The sequence below is a fragment of the Furipterus horrens genome, unplaced genomic scaffold (assembly GCF_987537825.1).
Source record: "Furipterus horrens unplaced genomic scaffold, mFurHor1.1.pri manual_scaffold_4, whole genome shotgun sequence".
Lineage (NCBI taxonomy): Eukaryota > Metazoa > Chordata > Mammalia > Chiroptera > Furipteridae > Furipterus > Furipterus horrens.
The window spans coordinates 49611129-49631504 of record NW_028327174.1 but is presented as its reverse complement, the minus strand read 5'-3'; the positions used below and the strand labels follow the sequence as shown (position 1 = coordinate 49631504).

The following is a 20376-nucleotide window of genomic DNA, read 5'->3' as shown; positions in this document are numbered from 1 at the left end:
AAGTGTGCACAAGTAGGGGAACTCTGCCACTATGAACTTGGACAAACTTCACCATTTTTCTGGGTTCCAATTTACTTATCTTTAAAGGTGATGATGGCCCTGACCCGGTAGCTTAGTTGGTAAGAGTGTCATCCCAATATGCCAAGGTTGCAGGTTGGATCCCTGGTCAGAGCACATGCAAGAAATGAACAGTGAATGCAGAAATAGGTAGAACAAAGAATTGATGTTTCTCAAAAAAAAAAACCCACAAAAAACAAGAATTGATGTTTCTCCCTCTCTCTCAAAAAAAAAAAAAAGAAAAATTCAGACTTCTGGCCAAGATGGAGGCCCAGACGGACATGCTGCATCTCCCTCCACACTAAAAAGCAATACAATTACTTCAAAACCAGAGACAACCAGAAGTTCCAGAAAATCGAGCTACATGGAAGTCCAACAAACAAAGAAATAAAGAAGAAATACTCATCCAGACAGGTAGGAGAGGTGGAGCTGGGGCGGAGAGGATGTGGTGCGGTGGTGGCAGCAGTGGCAGCAGCTTCAGGCTGGTGGAAAGTGTGGTCACACGTTTTAAAAACTAGGGAGGGACACCTGGGGAGCATTCGCAGCACCAGACCAGACTGCACAGCTCACGGTCCCAGCGCTGGGGAAAATAAATCCTCATTGCTTCTGAAAACCAGTGGGGGTTGGGGCGGAGGAAGAAACTGCCAATCTCTCAGTAGAGTCCACTTGTTTAAAGGGCCCTCATGGTCCTTGAACATCCACAGACCCACCCACTCTGGGAACAATGGCCAGGGCAACAGCTAGAGAGGCACCAGTTCCATACGGAAGTGGGAGAAGTGCCTGGAAAAGGGGCGTGTGCTGAGCAAGCGGCATTGTTCCCTCTTAGACCCCTCCCCCATACACAGCATCACAACGTGGTGAAACGGGTTTCCCTTTACTGACAAATACCTAAGACTCTGTACCTTACAACATAACAGGCGCGACAGCTCTACCTAAGACACAGAGGCAAACAAACACAGAAGCCTGGGAAAATGAGGAGATAGAGAAATATGGCCCAGGTGAGGGAACGGATCAAGGTTCCAGTGGGAGAACAGCGACGAGGAGTTAGCCAACCTAACAGATGCGGAGTTCAAAACACTGGTGATAAAGATGCTCACAGGCTTGACAGATATGCTTAAATACAGCAAATGCATAAGGGAAAAAGTGAAGGTTATGCAAAATGAAACAAAGGGAAATCCACACAAAACCAATGGTGAAGGGAAGGAACTGGGGATCAAAGCAATGATTTGGAAAATAAGGAAGAAATAAACAGTCAACCTGTACAGAATGAGGAAACAAGAATTGAAAAAAATAAGGAGAGGCTTAAGAACCTCTGGGACAACTTTAAATGTGCCAACACCCGAACCATAGGGGTGCCAGGAGGAGAAGAGGAAGAGCAAGAAATCAAAAGCTTATGTGAAAAAATAATGAAGGGAAACTTCTCAAATTTGGCAAAGGAAATAGACATACAAGTCCAGGAAGCACAGAGAGTCCCAAACAAGCTAGACCCAGGTAGGACCACACCAAGACTCATCATAATTAAAATGCCAAAGATTCAGGATAAAGAGGGAATCTTAAAAGCAACAAGAGAAAAGCAGAGAGTTACCTACAAAGGGGTATCTATAAGACTATCAGCTGATTTTTGAAAAGAAACTTTGCAGGCAAGAGGGGATTGGCAAGAAGTATTCAAAGTGATGAAGAGCAAGGACCCACAACCAAGATTACTCTATCCAGCAAAACTATCATTTAGAATGGAAGGGCAGATAAATGTTCCCAGACAAGATAAAGCTAAAGGAGTTCATCATTACCAAGCCATTATTATATGAAATGTCAAAGGGACTTAAGAAAAAGAAGAGAAAAATTATGAACATTAAAATGACAACAAACTCACAACCATTAACAACTGAATCTAAAAAATAAAAACAAAATCCAACTAAGCAAACCATAATAGGAACAAAATCATAGATTTGGGGATTATTTGGAGCGTTATCAACTGGGAGGGGGGAGGGGGGAAATGGTGAAATGGTGCAGAGATTAAGAAGCATAATTGGTAGGTACAAAATAGACAGGGGAAAATTAAGAATAATATCAGAAAGGGTGAAGCCAAAGAACTTATATGCATGACCCATGGACATCAACTAAGGGGGGTGGGATTGCTGGAGGGAAGTGGGGTACTGGGTGGAGGGGAGCAAAGGGAAAAAAATTGGGACTACTGTAACAACATAATCAATAAAATATACTTAAAACAAAAAAATCAATAAAAATTTAAAGATGATGACGAATGGTAATCTGGAAATAGGGAAAGAGCATGGATTTTGAAGTTGAATCCTGGCTTCGTTCTTTTTAATTATGTGGCCTTTGAAGGCATAATTAATTTTCCTGGCCACAATCTCACAGTAAAATGGAGATAATACCTACTTCATACCGTTATTAGAATTCAGTAAAATAAGTAACATAAGTTAAGTGTCAATCTCAGAATTGGGCACGCACTTAGAATATTTTCAGTAAATGATAACTGCAGCTCTTAAAGATTCCAGTCTACAGCTTTGATCTGATTGTTAGCTGGGGTTCCATTCTGTTAGTGGAGAGCCCTCCAGTGTTCAGTGGATGAAATACACATAATGGATCTGACTACTTTCCCTTCAGTTCTGTCAGTGGGGTCAAGAGCTGCAGAACTCGAAGAGCAGAAGGGTGGGTACTCTCCCGGGGGTAATTTGGGCTATAGTAAGTAATACTTAGGGCTTTAGGATTATTTGGGTCTATCCTGAGGCTCTGCTTGAGGAGAACTGAACGTATATTCAGTGAGAAAAGCCAGATTTACAGCCATATGGGATTGAAATTAAAAAGCTGATGATGGGAAAATGGGAAGGAAGGAGGCATTGATACTTCCTGGTATATATTTAAACCCGTCCTAGAAGTTGCAACGTTTTTGTTTCGGCTCGGGGTTGGGGGGAAAGCTATGGATGATAAGACCAAAGAAAAAGCAAAGTCAACATACAATTTGAGGTTAAAAAAAAAAAAAGGCTCAGTGGAGGACTGAAGAAAAAGGAATATGAAGAAGAAAGATGCAAATATATGAAGATAGTCCAATACGAGCCAGATTCCAAAGGGCAAAAAAATGAGAACGCCGGGGTCCTAACTGGAGTGCTGAGAAAACAGGTGCCACTGCCCAGACGACACCATCGTTCTTGGGAGCCTCTGGAATCCGTTGCGTGGCTTCATTTTGAGTTGTCACAATAATTGGGGATTGTTATCGTGGGTTGCTAAAATGTCCTTCTAAACCCGGGATAGTCCCACACAATGAGTAGTTCAACCTTCACTGAGAAATACTCGGCTACGCCTGTAACCACCTATAAAATGGGACTAAAAATTCACCTCACAGTTGTTTTTTGTTTTTGTAAAAACGCTTTTCCACAAAGGGAAGTAAGCCCCAAGCCATGATAACCGTTAACTGCAGTTTCTAGGAAGACCAGCATATCCGAGAAGATTGAGCCGGTAGAGGACTTTTTGCCGGAAGTCTACTCACTGAAAACGCTTCCTCCGGCCGACTCAAATGTTTCCGAACTACATTGCCCAGCAGCCCCCGCAGCCCGGGGTTGGCGCTCGTGCCATGCATTCTGGGATTGCTAGTTCTCAGGCTCTCATTGTTGGCCAGGGCAGCCCAGTATCAGGAACTGACTTTCCCAGCTTGCCTCGCGGTCCAGGGGTTGCATCTCGGCGACCAGGAAAAGGGAAAGATGGCGACTGCTCCGCGACGTTGAGGCCGCGTTGGGCGGTTCAGAGTCAGAGTGGTGAGTCCTGGGCGATGGAGGCGGTTCCCACAAGTTTACAGAAAGGGCGAGAATAGAGGCATGGCGGTAGCCCGTGCCTCTTCGACCAGGCGGGGAAGAACGTCTTAGGGAAGGGGCACGAACCTGGAAAGCTCTAGCCGTCTGGAGCGAAGGGGCGCGGGCCCCAGCGGGTAGTATTGGCTCCTGGGAGCACAGGCCAGGTCTCTGGAAGATGTAACAGGCCAGACCTTTGCCCTTGGCATAGCACCTGTGATACCCCCAGTCTGACCTTATTCTTTCTTGTTTTGAGTAGCCCTTGCTTCAGCCAAACTAGAACTCTGGCCCTTCTCACAGAACCAGTCATGCATTCCCGCCTCTGTGCCTCCTGTATTTTTTGCTGGGAATGACTTATTTTCCTCATTCTCAGTTACACGTCTTTAAATTCTGCTTATACATAAATGCTCAAGAGTCTTTGCACTTCCTCCGCAGATCTCACAAATGAAAGAAACTTCTTTGAACTCATGTAATAAATATTTCATCTGAGTCTTCATCTTGGTATGTGTCTCATACCCTCTATTGTTCTGTAAACTTCCTGTGGACAGGTCTTCATGATTTCCTTTTGTAACTCACAACAGTACCTGGCACGGTACCTTGCAAATAGTAGGTGTTTGACAAAAACTTCAAAAAATGAATGTGCCTCTACCAACAAGAACTGAGACTTGCAAGGAAGACTGCTGGGAAGCAATGGCTAGGGTGTGCCTGTGATAAGTAGAACTTGGAATAAAAGTTGTCTGTGTTTACAGTATTCTTCTCACTTCTCATTCTCTTCTAAACTGACTCCACTCAAACTTGAATCAGCTCTTGTCAAGGTTACCAACCATCTCCATTTTTCCAAAAGCAGGGGTCACCACTTCTCCATCCCCGAGTCTTACTGCACTTGACACAGTTAACCACTCCCTCCCTGAAATGCTGTTTGGATTCTGTGATTTCCAAATCATAGAAATCACATTTTTCTTCCCTTTCTTTTACTTTACTTCTCCTCCTCCTCCTCCTCTTGCTTCTCCTCCTCCTTTCTCACTGGCTTTAGCTTCTTTCCATCTTTTCCTGTGGCTCCTCCTGTGCTTGACCTCTAAATGTTATAGTGTTCCAGAGCTCAGTTATGCATTCTCTTCATTCTCTTCTTGTTTGTTTTCTTCTTTAACCATACTGCCTACTTAAGCAATATCACTTACTGTCATAGGGCTTTAAAAGCCTTCTATGTATTGATGAATCAAATTTTTGTCTCTAGGGTTTCTCTTCTGAATTCCAGAATTGCATTTTCAACTGCCTTCTTGCAGTCTCTACTTGGTTTTCTTATTGACATGGCCAAAATCAAACTTGATTTCCTCTTGAATCTCTTTTCCCCTCGTCTTCTTCAGTCACTAATAGCACCACGAACCATTAGGTTTCTCAAACCATAAATTTAGGAGCTCTCTTTGTGTCTCTTCTCCCTTTATCCCATCAATAGTAAGTCCTGTTAGCCCGGCCTCCAAAGTATACCCTGAAGCTGTCTACTTCTTTCCATCTCCACTGCTACTTTCCTACAACAGGCCACTGTCATCTCTTGCCTAGACTGTCGTCGGCAGCCGTCCGTCTCGAGAGACGATGGTGTAGCTTCTTAAGAGTCTATCTGCACCGCCGAGAATGGCTGTGCAGTCCGACTCGGGAGTGACACGGTATCTGTCTCCTCCCGTGTTGAATCGACATATTGCGATGACGCTGGAGTGTCCTCTCCAGTGAAGCTGAAGCTACAGAGCCTGGGCAGGGTGATATGGAGGGTCTGCTGTTGCCCATGCAGCAGACCCCCCCTCTCTTCGCAGCTGAAGGGTCCAAGGGAAAGACGGAGTCAATACAGCTTGGCTTCAGGTGCGCCGCAGGAGTTGCCGGTGTTGACTACAACGTCAAACCGCCTTAGGGACTCCGGCTCCGGATTTTCTGTCGGGGTTTACTCCCTTAGCCTTTCCCCTGAAGAGGTATGCCGCAAGGCAGCGGAGGTTTTTTGGAGTCAGAGTTTTCCTTCTCTGATGTGCCCTGACTGGAAGATCGAACCAGCGACACTTAGCTCGCAGGCCAACGCTCAATCCACTGAGCCAAACCAGCCTTGCCTACACTACTGTTTAAGTAACATTCTCAGTGGTTTTGTTTCTACGCTTGGCTTCCCTACTATATAGTTTCTTGCAAATCACCAAAATAATTCTTGAAAAATGTAAAAGTAGATCACCTTACTTACTGTTTTACACTCTTCTCATGTTCCCATTGCAATTAGATTAAAATCCAAGTTCCTACCCTGGCTGGTGTGGTTCAGTGGATTGAGAGCTGTCCTGCAAAGTGAAGAGTTGCTGGTTCAGTTCCCAGTCGAGGCATATGTCTGGGTTATGGACCAGGTCCCCATTGAGGGCATGCAAGAAGCAACCGATCAATGTATCTCTCACACATTGGTGTATCTCTTTTGCATCGATGATTCTGTCCCTCTGTCTCTGTCTTCCCCTCTCTCTAAAAGTGAGTAAATAAAATCTTAAAAAAAAAAAAAATCCAAGTTCTTTTACCCTGGCCTAAAATCATATTTTCATGACTAACTCTTCCCTACCTCCCTGAACTCTTGAATCAGTCTTCTCCCCTGCTCACTGCCCCTTAGCCACACAAGTTTCTAATTGGTGAACACAGTAAACTAGTTCTTGCCCAGTGCCTTAATACTTGCTTCTACTCAGCAAGTTCTTTTCCCTGGTCTTTGCAGGCTCTCTCTTTGCCATCCTTCAAATCTCAGCTTACATGTTGTCTAAAAATTTTTTTCCTGAGTTCTCTTGTCTCTTGTTCATACCCATTATATCACTCTTTTACTTCTTAAGTTTTTAAAAAATACTTTATTTATTTATTTTTAGAGAGAGAAGAAGGGAGGGAGAAAGAGAGGGAAACATCAATGTGCGGGAGAAACGACGATTGGTTGCCTCTCACACACCCCCAACTGGGGACCTGGCCTGCAACCCAGGCATGTGCCCTGACTAGGAATCGAACCAGCAACCTTTCTGTTTGCAGGCTGGTGCTCAATCCACTGAGCCACACCAGCCAGAGTTCACTGTTTTATCTTATTGCTTAACTGTTGCCTGCCTGCTTCACTAGAATTTAAGTGTTAAGAGATCTGAGACTTTATTTTGTTTGCAAGTATGTCTCCAGTACACACAACAGTTTCTGGCACCTACCAGAATATTTGGTGAAAGAATTCACAATGTTTAACATGCTTTACAGAGAAAATAGTCTTTCTTCTGGAGTGTTTTTCTTAGGGCTGTACGTGGAAGAGACATTCAGTATAATTTCCATGTGATAATGCATAGTTCTGATATAGAGCATTCAGTCATTCCTCAGAAAATTGTGAGATAAAATGGGTTGTTTCTCCACCTTTTGGAAATGCTACTTATTTTTCTTTTGTTTACAAGTTCTCCCTTCTTAAAGATATATGGCAGGAAATGACATGGGAAAGGGGGATTGTAAACTAAAAGGTTAAGGGACTGTTATTCTAGCTGACACATTTGGGGATAAAAAAAGTTCGGAGAAATGTGTCCCAGGTGTTAGGGATGGTGATGATCACAGTGATGATGCTGATGATGATGGGGTAGAGGCAGATTCAGACTTGCTCTTGTTTTTGCAAATGAAGCTGAGGTAGATTTTGTAGTCTGAAAGACAGTTGACGGTATGTTCAGTGTTTCCCAGGCAAGAGGGAACAGGACAAATTCCTGCACAAACCTTTCATGAGACTGGATAATGATCAAGACTAAAAATTTGAGTAGGGAATGTCAATCAGAATGTCTATGACCTGTAGTTTTTGGTATTTACTTATTTCCCCCCCTGAAATATAGATTCATACAAGTTGCAAAAAAAAAAAAAAAAAAGTTCATGGAGGTCCTGTGTACCTACCCTTCACCAAGTTTTCCCCATTGCATAACTAGTAGTACTTTTCTGTTTATCCATTTAAATTTAGTTTTTCCTTGGAGTGCTGATTATAATGCCAAACCTCAAAGTTACTCCCCCTTCCCCGCCTTTTCAGCTTTCTTTATGAGTTCAAGAGAACTTATATCCCCTAGATGTGTGTGTGTTGACTGATCCTGGTGTGCTGGCAGATCTGACAGAGACTCCTCAGATAAGCAATACAGGATGTTTCTAGAGGTAGCTAGTACACTAAACATCTCTTTTCATACTCTTGCAGTTTAATTTAAAAAATAAGGTATATTTATTGTGTACTTTTAGAGATGAATATATACAAAAAATAATGACAGAAAGGCAGTATAGTATAATGACTACAAATGGGCCTCTGGAGCCAGACTGCCTGGAATCCTGCTACTTACCACCTGCATGTCCTTAGGCAAGTTACTGTATATACCTGAACTTCCGTTTCCTTGTCTGTAAAGTAGCTGTATCAAAATATCTACCTCATAGGGGTATTTTGAGATTAAATACATTATATATGAACAGTTTAGAGTAGTACCTAGTACATAGTAAATACTCCTTTTACCCATGACAGATGGCAGGAGAGCTGGCTGAAAAGAAGGATCGTGATGCGTCGCCCTCCAAGGATGAAAGGAAGCGATCTCGGACACCTGACAGAGAGCGAGATAGGGATCGGGACCGGAAATCTTCCCCGTCTAAAGATAGGAAGCGGCATCGTTCAAGGGATAGGCGTCGAGGAGGCAGCCGGTCTCGCTCCCGTTCCCGGTCAAAGTCTACAGAAAGGTGAAGTTACTTTGTACATCTGTTACATGGAAAAGGAGAGTACATTTCAGACTTCTTCATTGTTGGTTCCTCTCATAACTCCAGGGTTAAGACATTAGTATTTCACAAATTTCTCTACACCCAGTGATTCATTAGCTTCAACGGTTAAGAGTGAACTTAGAAGATGAAGGTCCAGAGATAGTTCATCTCTTCACATAGTCTGTGGTCAATTATTGCCATTAATACTTAGCAGTATAACTCTGAGCTGTAAGATCTTAGGATTCCCTCATACTCCCCCAATAAACACATTCACCAATTTGTAAAATTTTATTTTGGGGAGAAAAGATCAGGCCCTGGCTCGGTATCTCAGTTGGTTAGAGCGTCGTCCTGATAAGCAGTTCAATCCCTGGGCAGGGCACATATAAGAATCAGCCAATTTGTGCATAAATAAGTGGAACAACAACTTGATGTCTCTCTCTCTAAAAATTAATAAATTAAAAAACAATAACAACAACAACAAAAAAAAAGATCATGGGAACCTCCTTAGGGCTGCACTGAAGCCAGATATTCTGGAAATATCAAGAGACTTCTTAAATTTGTTGTCTTCAGAGACCGACGGCACAGAGAACGAGATAAGGAGCGGGATCGGAATAAGAAGGACCGAGACCGGGATAAGGACGGGCACAGACGGGACAAGGACCGAAAACGATCCAGGTACCTGAGGGAATGACAGGGGCTTTGGGGCAATGTTTCTATCTCTTCCTTTCTGCATCTGAGCTGGCTCAGCTTTGTAGGGAAGTAAAATTGTCTTAGTAGACCGTATTGGTAGTTACTGCGGAGCTGTCTTTTTAAAAAGGCATATGTCTTTAGAAAGTATAACCAGTGCCTTGGCTGGTGTGGCTCAGTGAGTTAAGTGCCAGCCTGCAAATGGAAACGTCGCTGGTTCAATTCCCAGTCAGGGCACGTATCTGGGTTGTAGGCTGGGTCCCCACTTGGGGATGTACAGGAGGCAACCAGTCATGTATCTCTTGCACACTGATGTTCTCCACCTTTCTTTCTTTCTTCCCCTCTCTCTAAAAGTAAATAAATAAAAATTTTAAAGAGAGAGAGAGAGAGAGAGAGAGAGAGAAAGTATAACCAGTTAGTGAAGTCACAACCCTTTGAAGGCCAGCTTGTTCTTAGAATTTAGAAATTAGTTTGAAAAGGTTACCAGCCTACAAAACATGCCTTTAGCTCTACTGAACCATTCAGTTTTCTACCCAGAATATGCAGCATATATTTGTTGGGATAGCTTAATGCCTCAGTATCTTGATTTTTTTCTTCTGGAAACTTCCTATTCAAAGTTTTTATTTGGCTTCGAGCGTGTAGTTAGAATTCAGGGCAAAGGGAAGAATTCTTATAACAAACATAGTAGAGTTGTTTGAGATCTCTTGTGAATTAAGCTTATAGCAGGTGTGAGGAAGGGATTGCTATGACTGGTGGGAAGGAAAATGAGGAGGGGACAGACATAGCAGTATCTAGGAAGGGGGTTATGGGTGGCCATGCAGACTAAATTCATTGTGTATTATAAACCCTGGCTGGTTTGGCTCAGTGGATTGAGCGTTGGCCTGCGAGCTAAGTGTCGCTGGTTCGATCTTCCAGTCAGGGCACATCAGAGAAGGAAAACTCTGACTCCAAAAAACCTCCGCTGCCTTGCGGCATACCTCTTCAGGGGAAAGGCTAAGGGAGTAAACCCCGACAGAAAATCCGGAGCCGGAGTCCCTAAGGCGGTTTGACGTTGTAGTCAACACCGGCAACTCCTGCGGCGCACCTGAAGCCAAGCTGTATTGACTCCGTCTTTCCCTTGGACCCTTCAGCTGCGAAGAGAGGGGGGGTCTGCTGCATGGGCAACAGCAGACCCTCCATATCACCCTGCCCAGGCTCTGTAGCTTCAGCTTCACTGGAGAGGACACTCCAGCGTCATCGCAAGATGTCGATTTAACACGGGAGGAGACAGGTACCGTGTCACTCCCGAGTCGGACTGCACAGCCATTCTCGGCGGTGCAGATAGACTCTTAAGAAGCTACACCATCGTCTCTCGAGACGGACAGCTGCCGACGATAAAGCAGGATTTTTTTCTTCAATGTACAACTGCCATCTGAAGAAAATAACTTTTTACATCAGTAGTGGAGACCCACTTGCCAGAAGAGACTAGTTTTAGAAAAGGCAGTTCAGGTAGATTGGGTCCCATACAGGCCATCATTGGGTTTTAGAGCAGGCAGAGCAATCATGCCTCAAAGGGAGCTCTGAACCTAGTGGATAAGATGGCTGGTCTTGCTGAGTCATGGGGAAACTTCCATCCTCTTTTTGGGGTCAGCCTGAACCTCAGTCAGGGGTTGGGTTAGGACAGCAGCAATATGGACCCTTTGTTCTTTTTTCTTAAAGTTTATCTCCTGGACGAGGAAAAGATTTTAAATCCCGTAAAGACAGAGACTCTAAGAAGGATGAAGAGGATGAACATGGTGATAAAAAGCCTAAGGTAAGCAAGAGGAAGGGTTTTCTCATCTTCCTCTTTTTTTTTTTTTTTTTAAGATTGTATTTATTTATTTTTGGAGAGAGAGGAAGGGAGGAAAAGAGGGAGAGAAACATTGATTGGTTGCCTCTTGCTTGCCCCCAACTGGGGACCTGGCCCGCAGCCCAGGCATGTGCCCTGACTAAGAATCAAACTAGTGACCTTTTAGTTCACAGGCTGGTTCTCAATCCACTGAGCCACACCAGCCAGGGCTCATCTTCCTCTTGAATTTAAGCCCAATTTTGTGATCTTCAAAGGGAGAGAGCCTTTATGGAATGAAATCCTGTGTTTTATTTTTAGGCCCAGCCATTATCTCTGGAGGAACTTCTGGCCAAGAAAAAGGCTGAGGAAGAAGCTGAGGCTAAGGTAAGAACTTGAGGGTCTACATTAGTCGTCTTGGGCTGCCACAAGAAAACACAAGACTGGGTAACTTAAACAACAGAAGTTTATCTTCTCACCATTCTGGAGGCTAATTGTCCAAGATCAAGGTGACAGTAGGGTTGTTTCTTCTGAAGCCTCTCTCCTTGGTTCATAGATGGATGTCTTCTCTGTCTTCATGGTCTTCCCCCATGCATGCGCATCCCTGGTGTATTTCTGTATGTCCATAAGGACACCAGTCAGATTGGATTAGGGCCTAAGAGCCTCATTTTACCTCAAATACCTCTTTAAAGGCCCTCTCTCCAAATCCAGTCACATTTTGAGGCACCGGGGGTTAGGGCTTTCATATATGCATTTTTAGGGGGACACAGTTCAGCTCATAACAGGATCCTAGGCCTGTTTGTATTTTTCTTTTTTTAAAAAATAGGTTTATATACCAGCTCTTTTTTTTTTTTTTTTTAAGATTCTATTTATATTTAGTAAGAAAAGAAAGGAGGAAGAAAGAGAGGGAGGGAAACATCGGTGTGCAGGGGATAGATTGCCTCTTGCACACTCCCAGTTGAGGACCTGGCCTGCAACCCAGGCATGTGCCCTGCCTGGGAATTGAACTGGCAACATTTTGGTTTGCAGGCCGGCACTCAATCCACTGAGCCACACCAGCCAGGGCTGTTTGTGCTTTTCTTAACAGGTTTAATGCCTGAGCAAATATTTTTTTGCTCCTTGCCTTCTCCCATCAGTGATGTGATTACACCCTGTCTCCAAATCCTGTTTACAGTTTCAATCTATTTCATAGCCCAAGTTCCTCTCCAAAGCAGAACGAGAGGCTGAAGCCCTGAAGCGACGGCAGCAGGAGGTGGAAGAGCGGCAGAGGATGCTTGAAGAAGAGAGGAAGAAAAGGAAACAGTTTCAAGACTTGGGCAGGAAAATGTTGGGTTCGTTTTCCTACTCGCTGTAGCCCTTAGATGGGATATGAAAGGAGAGCTAGAAACCTGTTTGTTCTGGAGTTTGGAAAACGAAAGGATGGGGGAAGTTTATGAGAAAAGTACCTTTCTGTTATATTTCCATTTCCCTTGTATCATAAATCCCACTTTTTTCTCATTTGGTGTCCATTGTCCGGGTCCCTCCATGCTCTTTTTTCCTTCCACTGAGCTCTTCTGCAGCTTTGATTTCTTTGGTCTGCAGAAGACCCTCAGGAACGGGAACGTCGGGAACGAAGGGAGAGGATGGAGCGGGAGACCAATGGAAATGAGGATGAGGAAGGGCGGCAGAAGATCCGGGAGGAGAAGGACAAGAGCAAGGAGCTACATGCCATTAAGGTGCAGGCCTTGGCTCTATCTTCACTTCCCCCCACATGCAAAGATAAGGTTTAATTACTTGGCCATTCTGATCTCTGCATGCAAGCTCTGGACCTTGAGCCTGATGGGTTCTGTGTTCTGTCCACGGACAGGAGCGTTACCTGGGTGGCATTAAGAAGCGGCGCCGAACGAGGCATCTCAATGATCGCAAGTTTGTCTTTGAGTGGGATGCATCTGAGGACACATCCATCGACTACAACCCACTGTGAGTGGCTTCAGGCTTAAACTAGGTTGTTTTGTTTTGTTTTTAAAATTACAGTTGACATTCAATATTATATTAGGTATACAGCATAGTGGTTAGCAATTTATATAGCTTATGAAGTAATCCCCCCAATAAGTCTAGTCCTCACCCTGATAGCATACATAGTTATTACAGTAGTATTGACTATATTCCCTACGCTGTACAGTTCTTTACATCCCTTGACTATTCTGTAATAACCAAATGTACTTCTTAATTCCTTCACCTTTTTTCACTTATCCCCGCAAGTCCCTTTCCATCTGGCAATTATCACTTTGTATCTATGAGTCTGTTTCTGCTTTGTGTGTTTATTTTGTATTTTAGATTCCACATATAAGTAAAGTCATATGGTATTTGTCTTTCTCTGACTTATTTTGCTTAGTACAATACCCTCTAGATACATTCATGTTTTGCAAATGGTACGATTTCATTCATTTTTATGGATGAGTAAGATTCCATTGCCTATATGTACCCCATCTTCTTTGTCCAGTTGTCTGTTGATGGAGACTTAGGTTGCTTCCATATATGGGCTATTATAAATAATGCTGCAATGAACATAGGATAGGGGTGCTTATATCTTTTCCAATTAGTGTTTTGGATAAATACCCAGAAATGGAATTGTGGGGTCATATGGTAGTTTTATTTTTAATTTTTTGAGGAACCTTTATACTGTTTTCCATAGTAGCTGCATCAATTTGCAGTCCCACCAACAGTGCAAAAGGGTTTCCTTTGCCTACATCTTCCCTGACACTTGTTTTTATTTTTTGATCACAGCCATCCTGACAGGTGTGAGGTGATATCTTATTGTGGCTTTGATTTGCATTTCCCTGATGATTAGTGACCTTGAGCATCTTTTCATATATCTATTGGCCATCTGTATGTCCTCTTTGGAAAAATATCTATTCAGGTCCTCTATCCAGTTTTTTACTCAGATTGTTTATCTTTTTTGATGTTAAGTTGTATGAGTTCTTTATATATTTTGGATATTTACTCCTTATTGGATGTATTGTTGGTGAATATCTTCTCCCATTCAGTAGGTTGTCTAAAGTAGATCTTTTAAACTAGGCAGTTCCTAGGGAGAACCCATGACTATAGAACTAGAAGTAAGATAAGCAGGGATGGGGAAATTGGTAAACTAGGTGTCAGCTAGTCCTCTGGGTGAAGGAAGATCTTGGCGAGGAAGGGAAACGCATACATACTGGTAGTCTGCCCTTCCCTCCCGCTACTGTAACAGTTCCTTTTTTCTTCCTCTGTTTTAACCCCAGGTACAAAGAACGGCACCAGGTGCAGCTGTTGGGGCGAGGATTCATTGCAGGCATTGACCTAAAGCAGCAGAAACGAGAGCAGTCACGTTTTTATGGAGATCTAATGGAGAAGAGACGGACACTGGAAGAAAAGGAGCAGGAGGAGTGAGTGGTCAGGGCTGGGGTGGTTGGACAGAGCCTGGAGTGTATAGAATGGAATTGGGGATCCTGATCCCACTTATTCCTTGTGATCCTGCTCCAGGGCAAGACTCCGCAAACTTCGTAAGAAGGAAGCCAAGCAGCGCTGGGATGATCGTCATTGGTCCCAGAAGAAGTTAGATGAGATGACAGATAGGGACTGGCGGATATTCCGTGAGGACTACAGCATTACCACCAAAGGTGGCAAGATCCCTAATCCCATTCGATCCTGGAAAGACTCTTCTCTGCCCCCACACATCTTGGAGGTCATCGATAAGTGTGGCTACAAGGTAAGGAGGGGCAGATTGGTCCAGAAGACCAGACTTTGTTCCTTGACCATTTGGTGCCTTCTCTGCCAGGGGCACCAAAGTGACATCTGTTATTTTGTGGTGGAAGTATTGGCCTTTGGTGATTGTGTTTCTTCTCATTCCTATGAATGGTGTTTGGTGTCCTCACGTTGTGCTAGCATATGTGCCCGCTCTTATCAATGGTAGCCCAGGTAGTATATAATTCTGCCCTTACCCATTACTCTTTCTGGGTCACCGCAGGAACCAACACCTATCCAGCGTCAGGCAATTCCCATTGGGCTACAGAATCGTGACATCATTGGTGTGGCTGAGACTGGCAGTGGCAAGACAGCAGCCTTCCTCATTCCATTACTGGTCTGGATCACTACTCTTCCCAAAATTGACAGGTAGGGTCATCTGACACCAGTAGAGTGAGTTTGACTTGGTAGGAAATGTTGAAAGTGGCAAGTGAGTGTTTGGTTTTCTTTCCAAGTCTATAATCAGAAGCCCCTTTTCTAGTTTGGGTCAGATATTAGGGAATAACTGGCTCATGATATCAAAGAAGTGTATGATTTTGTTGCTCACAAGGACTACTCCCTGAGGAACTTGGCTATCCTGGAGTCTCTGATTTTTAAGGGAGGTCATTGCACCTTCTTCTCACCACCCTCTTTGTTCCCATAGCCGTCCTTAAGTATGACTTTGCCTTGTTCTTGTTTGTGGTTGGATGGGAAGCAAAGCTCATGAAACTGTGGGATGCCCCATTTACCACAGGATCGAAGAGTCAGACCAGGGCCCTTATGCTATCATCCTGGCCCCGACCCGAGAGCTGGCTCAACAGATTGAGGAAGAGACCATCAAGTTTGGGAAGCCACTAGGCATTCGCACTGTGGCTGTCATTGGCGGCATCTCCAGAGAAGACCAGGGTTTCAGGCTGCGCATGGGTTGTGAGGTTTGTTTACCTGGGCAGCAGCCAGCCTGCTGTTTGAGCTGTTCTGTTCTGGGGCTCTGTTTCTAGTTTCTGCTACAGATGTTCAGTCAAATGAAGAAAAGGGCTGGTTTATGTGGATGAGCTATTATTGTTGAGAACTTATACACTGGGGATTGTACCCATCATTAATTCTCACAACCATATGAGAGTAGATAGGGGAATCTCCATTTTACAGAAGAAGCTGAGTATCAGGTTAATAACTTGTCTAAAGTCACACACAGCTGGCCGTGGGCAGAGCTGAGATTCATATCCAAATCTGGTGCTCTTAATCACTGCCAGACCAAGTCATTGACTTTGTGTGTTGCCACCTTTTCAGGATAAGGGAGGAGAGCTTTTTGTAAGAAGTCTGAGGTAGGAGTTGAGTTTTCTGTAGGCTTTTTACTGTAATCATTTTATATAACTCCCTCCACAATCTTCCTTAATCTCTCTTCTATCTAAGAAAGTTCCTTTTGATTTTGTCTCCTCGTCTTAACTCCTGTATCATATTCAGAGACCCCGATTATTCCTGAGAAGTATTCCAGATAGCAACAAGTGATTTTGTGTCAGTTCTCAGGACCCTCCATTGCCAAACATAACTAGACATTGGGGTCCAAGTTCCTTAGCATTGAGGTTCTGTTGTCCAAGTGGGTGGGGAGTTCACAGAAGGGAGAAGAAGGGAGTACCTACTAGGGGTACATATGATTCCACTATACCCCCTAGATTGTGATCGCTACCCCAGGACGTCTGATTGATGTGCTGGAGAACCGCTACTTGGTGCTGAGCCGCTGTACCTATGTGGTTCTGGATGAGGCAGATCGAATGATTGACATGGGCTTTGAGCCAGACGTCCAGAAGATTCTGGAGCACATGCCTGTCAGCAACCAGAAGCCAGATACGGATGAGGCTGAGGACCCCGAGAAGATGTTGGCCAACTTTGAGTCAGGAAAACATAAGTACCGCCAAGTAAGGCTGCTTTCTGGGGCTGGGAAGTCGGGCAAGTTGGCAAACCTGCTCTAGGGCTCTTCTTGCCTTAGATGGTCTCAGTACATGTTTCCAAGATGGTGAGGCCTGCCTAGATGCAGTCTTCTGACATTCCTAACAGTGTAACCATTTAACTTAGCCGTAAAAAAATGATTTTGAACTATCATGGTACTGCCCACCATAGATGCTAACGAATGCTCTCAGCCCTTCCTGTCATTATAAGATGTCAAGTACAGGTACTAAGGAAAGAAGTGGAAAGGCAAAGGACACTGTTTCCTAAGGTGGCGGCTACAAAAGTTTACACTGTGGCTTGTTTTAGATTCTTCAGCCTGGGTTGTGCCACCTGTGGTGATGGTAGGTTATGTGATTGTGTCTTGCTGGGCCCAAAGCTGAGTCTCCTGTTTTCATAGACAGTCATGTTCACGGCCACCATGCCCCCAGCAGTAGAGCGTCTGGCCCGGAGCTATCTTCGGCGACCTGCTGTGGTGTACATTGGCTCTGCAGGCAAGCCCCATGAACGTGTGGAACAGAAGGTCTTCCTCATGTCAGAGTCAGAGAAGAGGTACGGGGGCCGCTGAGCCGGGGGAAATGGGGGAGAAGGGGCTTTTTCAGAGTGAGTGGTCGTGGGAAGGTGATTATTCTGCCTTGAAGAGCTGTTTTCTTATTCAGGATGCCATGGGCATTGAGGAGCCTGGAATTGATGTCTGTAGATCACGGTTGGACATTTCACTTGGAGTGAGAGGTAGTATACATCTCATTTTTCTCCTCTTCTCCCCAGGAAAAAGCTGCTGGCAATCTTGGAGCAAGGCTTTGATCCACCCATCATCATCTTTGTCAACCAGAAGAAGGGCTGTGATGTTCTGGCCAAGTCCCTGGAGAAGATGGGGGTGTGTCTGACAGGGGAGGACAAAGTCTTTTCTCTTTGGCGCTTTCTGAAATTAGAGGGGCCCCCTAGGCTCCTGCTTTACATTACTTTCACCCGTTTTTGAACTTCTTCAGTATTGAACACATTAGGGCCAGAGGGAGAGGGGAGGTTTGATGGCAATTAGGGAGGACTGGGTCAGTCGCCGGGACTGTCCTTTCAAGTAGTGCCAGCTAGAGCTCCTCCCTTGGGTCTTCCTCCAAGTGAGCTGGTGCCATGGGAGAGGTTTAGAGACACCCTGGCAGGCTCTGAGGACATGGAATAGAAGGGGTCAAAGTTTGTTGTGTTTATGTATGTTTGGGAGAGGGGATGGTGTGGTCAGGAGGGAGACATGGATTGGTGCCCTTCGCTCCTGACTGGTGTTTGAGGGGAAGGGTGGATCCTCTCCACTCAATGGTTAAGCTTCCTTAGACTTAGTCCCTGCCTTCCACCCCACCCTCTCACTACTTCTCATCTCTCTGGCTCCACATCTCGCCCCTGGTTTTACCTTTGACCTTGCCCTGGCTCTCTCTGCCATGCCACATCCTGGTCTCTCCTGCCCTTTCTTCGGCTCACTTGTTCTCTCCACTTCCATTGCACTCAATCTTTCTCCTGCCTCCTTCCCCTTCTCCTCCTACCCTGCTGCTCTTCCCATGTGTCTTCCCGTGATTCCACTGCACTTCGTTCACTGCAACATTCTCCCAACAGTACAACGCTTGTACGTTGCATGGTGGAAAAGGCCAGGAGCAGCGAGAGTTTGCACTGTCCAACCTCAAGGCTGGGGCCAAGGACATTTTGGTGGCTACAGATGTGGCAGGTCGCGGTATCGACATCCAAGATGTGTCCATGGTGGTCAACTATGATATGGCCAAAAACATTGAAGGTGAGTGCAAGGAAAGCAGCTATAGCCTGGGTGAAGGGAGACCCCTTTTCTCTCCACGTGAAGTTGAGGTGCTGTGCTGAGGCAGCTGCCGCTGCCATGGCTCACGGCTCTTGAGTCTGGGATTGCTTGTCCCAGTGAGAAGAGCTCTGTCTCATGTGGGTGTGTCATCCCAGTACCTGGGATAGCGCTGTCTTCAGGGTCTCTGTGGGTGGGATGACCCCACGAGTAGTGGTCATAGGGAGAGCACCGGGGGCTTTGCAGGTGCAGGCAGTGTGAGTTCTGCTTCCTGCCTGGGGAAGTGTGTGGAGGAGGATGCCTTCTGAAGCCGAGGCTTCTGACATGCTCACCAGGGCGTCTGTCTGGGCACTTTGACTGACATGACTCCCTCACCCCTTCCCCAGATTACATCCACCGCATTGGCCGCACAGGACGAGCGGGCAAGAGTGGTGTGGCCATCACCTTCCTCACCAAAGAGGATTCTGCTGTGTTCTATGAGCTGAAGCAAGCCATCCTGGAGAGTCCAGTGTCCTCCTGCCCCCCAGAGCTAGCCAACCACCCAGATGCCCAGCACAAGCCAGGCACTATCCTAACCAAGAAGCGCCGGGAGGAGACCATCTTTGCCTGACACAGGACTCTTCCTACAGGTTTAAGGGCAGGCTCCAAAGCCTGTTCTTCAGGACCCTCATATCTCTCTCTACAAGTTCTCACTCTTACAGGAGCTTAGGAAACAGTCTGACTCCTTGGCCTAGACCGTCAGGTTTGAAGGCCTGAGTGTGGGGCTGGGAGAGGAGGGAAGCTGCTGCAGGAGGCAGGGAGGACAAATTGCCACAGATTTTGGCCCAGCTCTGCCCCTCTGGTGGGCACCAGAATTGCTTTGGGTCATTGGCTGTTGCCAGTTATGGGGGCAGCCAGTGGGCATTGCCTCCCTGACTGGAAGGAAACCTGGCTGCCAGGAGGGCACTTCTTCAGCACAAACTTGACTGCGTAAGCCGCAGCATCATTGCCCTAGCTGGCCCAGGGGTTCTGGCACTGTGAGGATCGTGGACCTTGAACTCTTACTGTCATTTTGATAGCATTGCCTTTTGGGATTATAAAACAGGTTGAGAGCCTTGTTTATAGAGCTGTGCAGGCCCCTGTGCCAAGGGGTGCTGTGCACTCTAGGCATCCCTCACCCAGGAACTTTTTTAGATGTGGGACGGGGTGAGCTGGCTGTGTTGAAGTTGCTGAGTGAAATTTGTTTTCTATTCTCTGAAAAGATAAGTTTGTATGTTCTGAGAATAAATACATGAATATTAAGGCTGTGTCTAGTTCTAGCTAAATTCATCTTTCAGATGCTCCCGGGAACCACAGAAGAAAGGCTTAGGAATGTAAAAAAAATCACATCCAGAGCAGAGCTTGGGATCTCAGCTGATAGTCCAAGTCTGCAGGAGGCAGTTGACAGGAGGTAGATAGAAAAGCCATGGACAGCAGTGTCCTAATGCATTTACCTCCCTTCCTCCGGTCTCACGTAACATGTAGCTCTGGCCTGGACACCCTCTAGGGAGCTTTGCATAGGGTGAGAAAGGAAAGCAGTTGTGAAACTGGCGGGTGAGGCACAATCAGGACCACTTTCGTCCCCTGATGCTTGGTGCCTGACCCCCAGTCTTCATTCCCTTTGCTCATGGCTCCCCAGTTACTGAGCCCACTGCTCATAGGAGGCGGTAGAGATAGGCAGGAAGAGAATCAGGGAGTGATGAGCTGGGCTCAGCTGAGTTAGGTTGTAGGGAGAGGGCTGCTGGGCCTGGGTCCCCTGCCATTACCACTCTTATGTTTTTCCTTTCCCTAAACCTGTTAGGCAAATACATGGA

The 20376-nt window shown here is 45.4% G+C and overlaps 1 protein-coding gene across 1 annotated transcript; it reads left to right on the top strand.

The window, feature by feature from the left end:
• The first annotated feature begins 3721 nt into the window (after window positions 1–3721).
• Window positions 3722–19825, top strand: DDX23 (DEAD-box helicase 23). The gene is made up of 17 exons (XM_090273094.1): window positions 3722–3827; window positions 8359–8567; window positions 9156–9260; window positions 10971–11064; window positions 11398–11463; window positions 12269–12407; window positions 12658–12791; window positions 12923–13035; window positions 14334–14477; window positions 14575–14800; window positions 15059–15204; window positions 15569–15746; window positions 16485–16727; window positions 17156–17307; window positions 17524–17632; window positions 18355–18529; window positions 18931–19825. Exons 2-17 carry the CDS (start codon window positions 8359–8361, stop codon window positions 19152–19154), a joined length of 2457 nt encoding a protein of 818 aa, XP_090129220.1. The 5' UTR covers window positions 3722–3827; the 3' UTR covers window positions 19155–19825.
• Window positions 19826–20376: the final 551 nt, after the last annotated feature.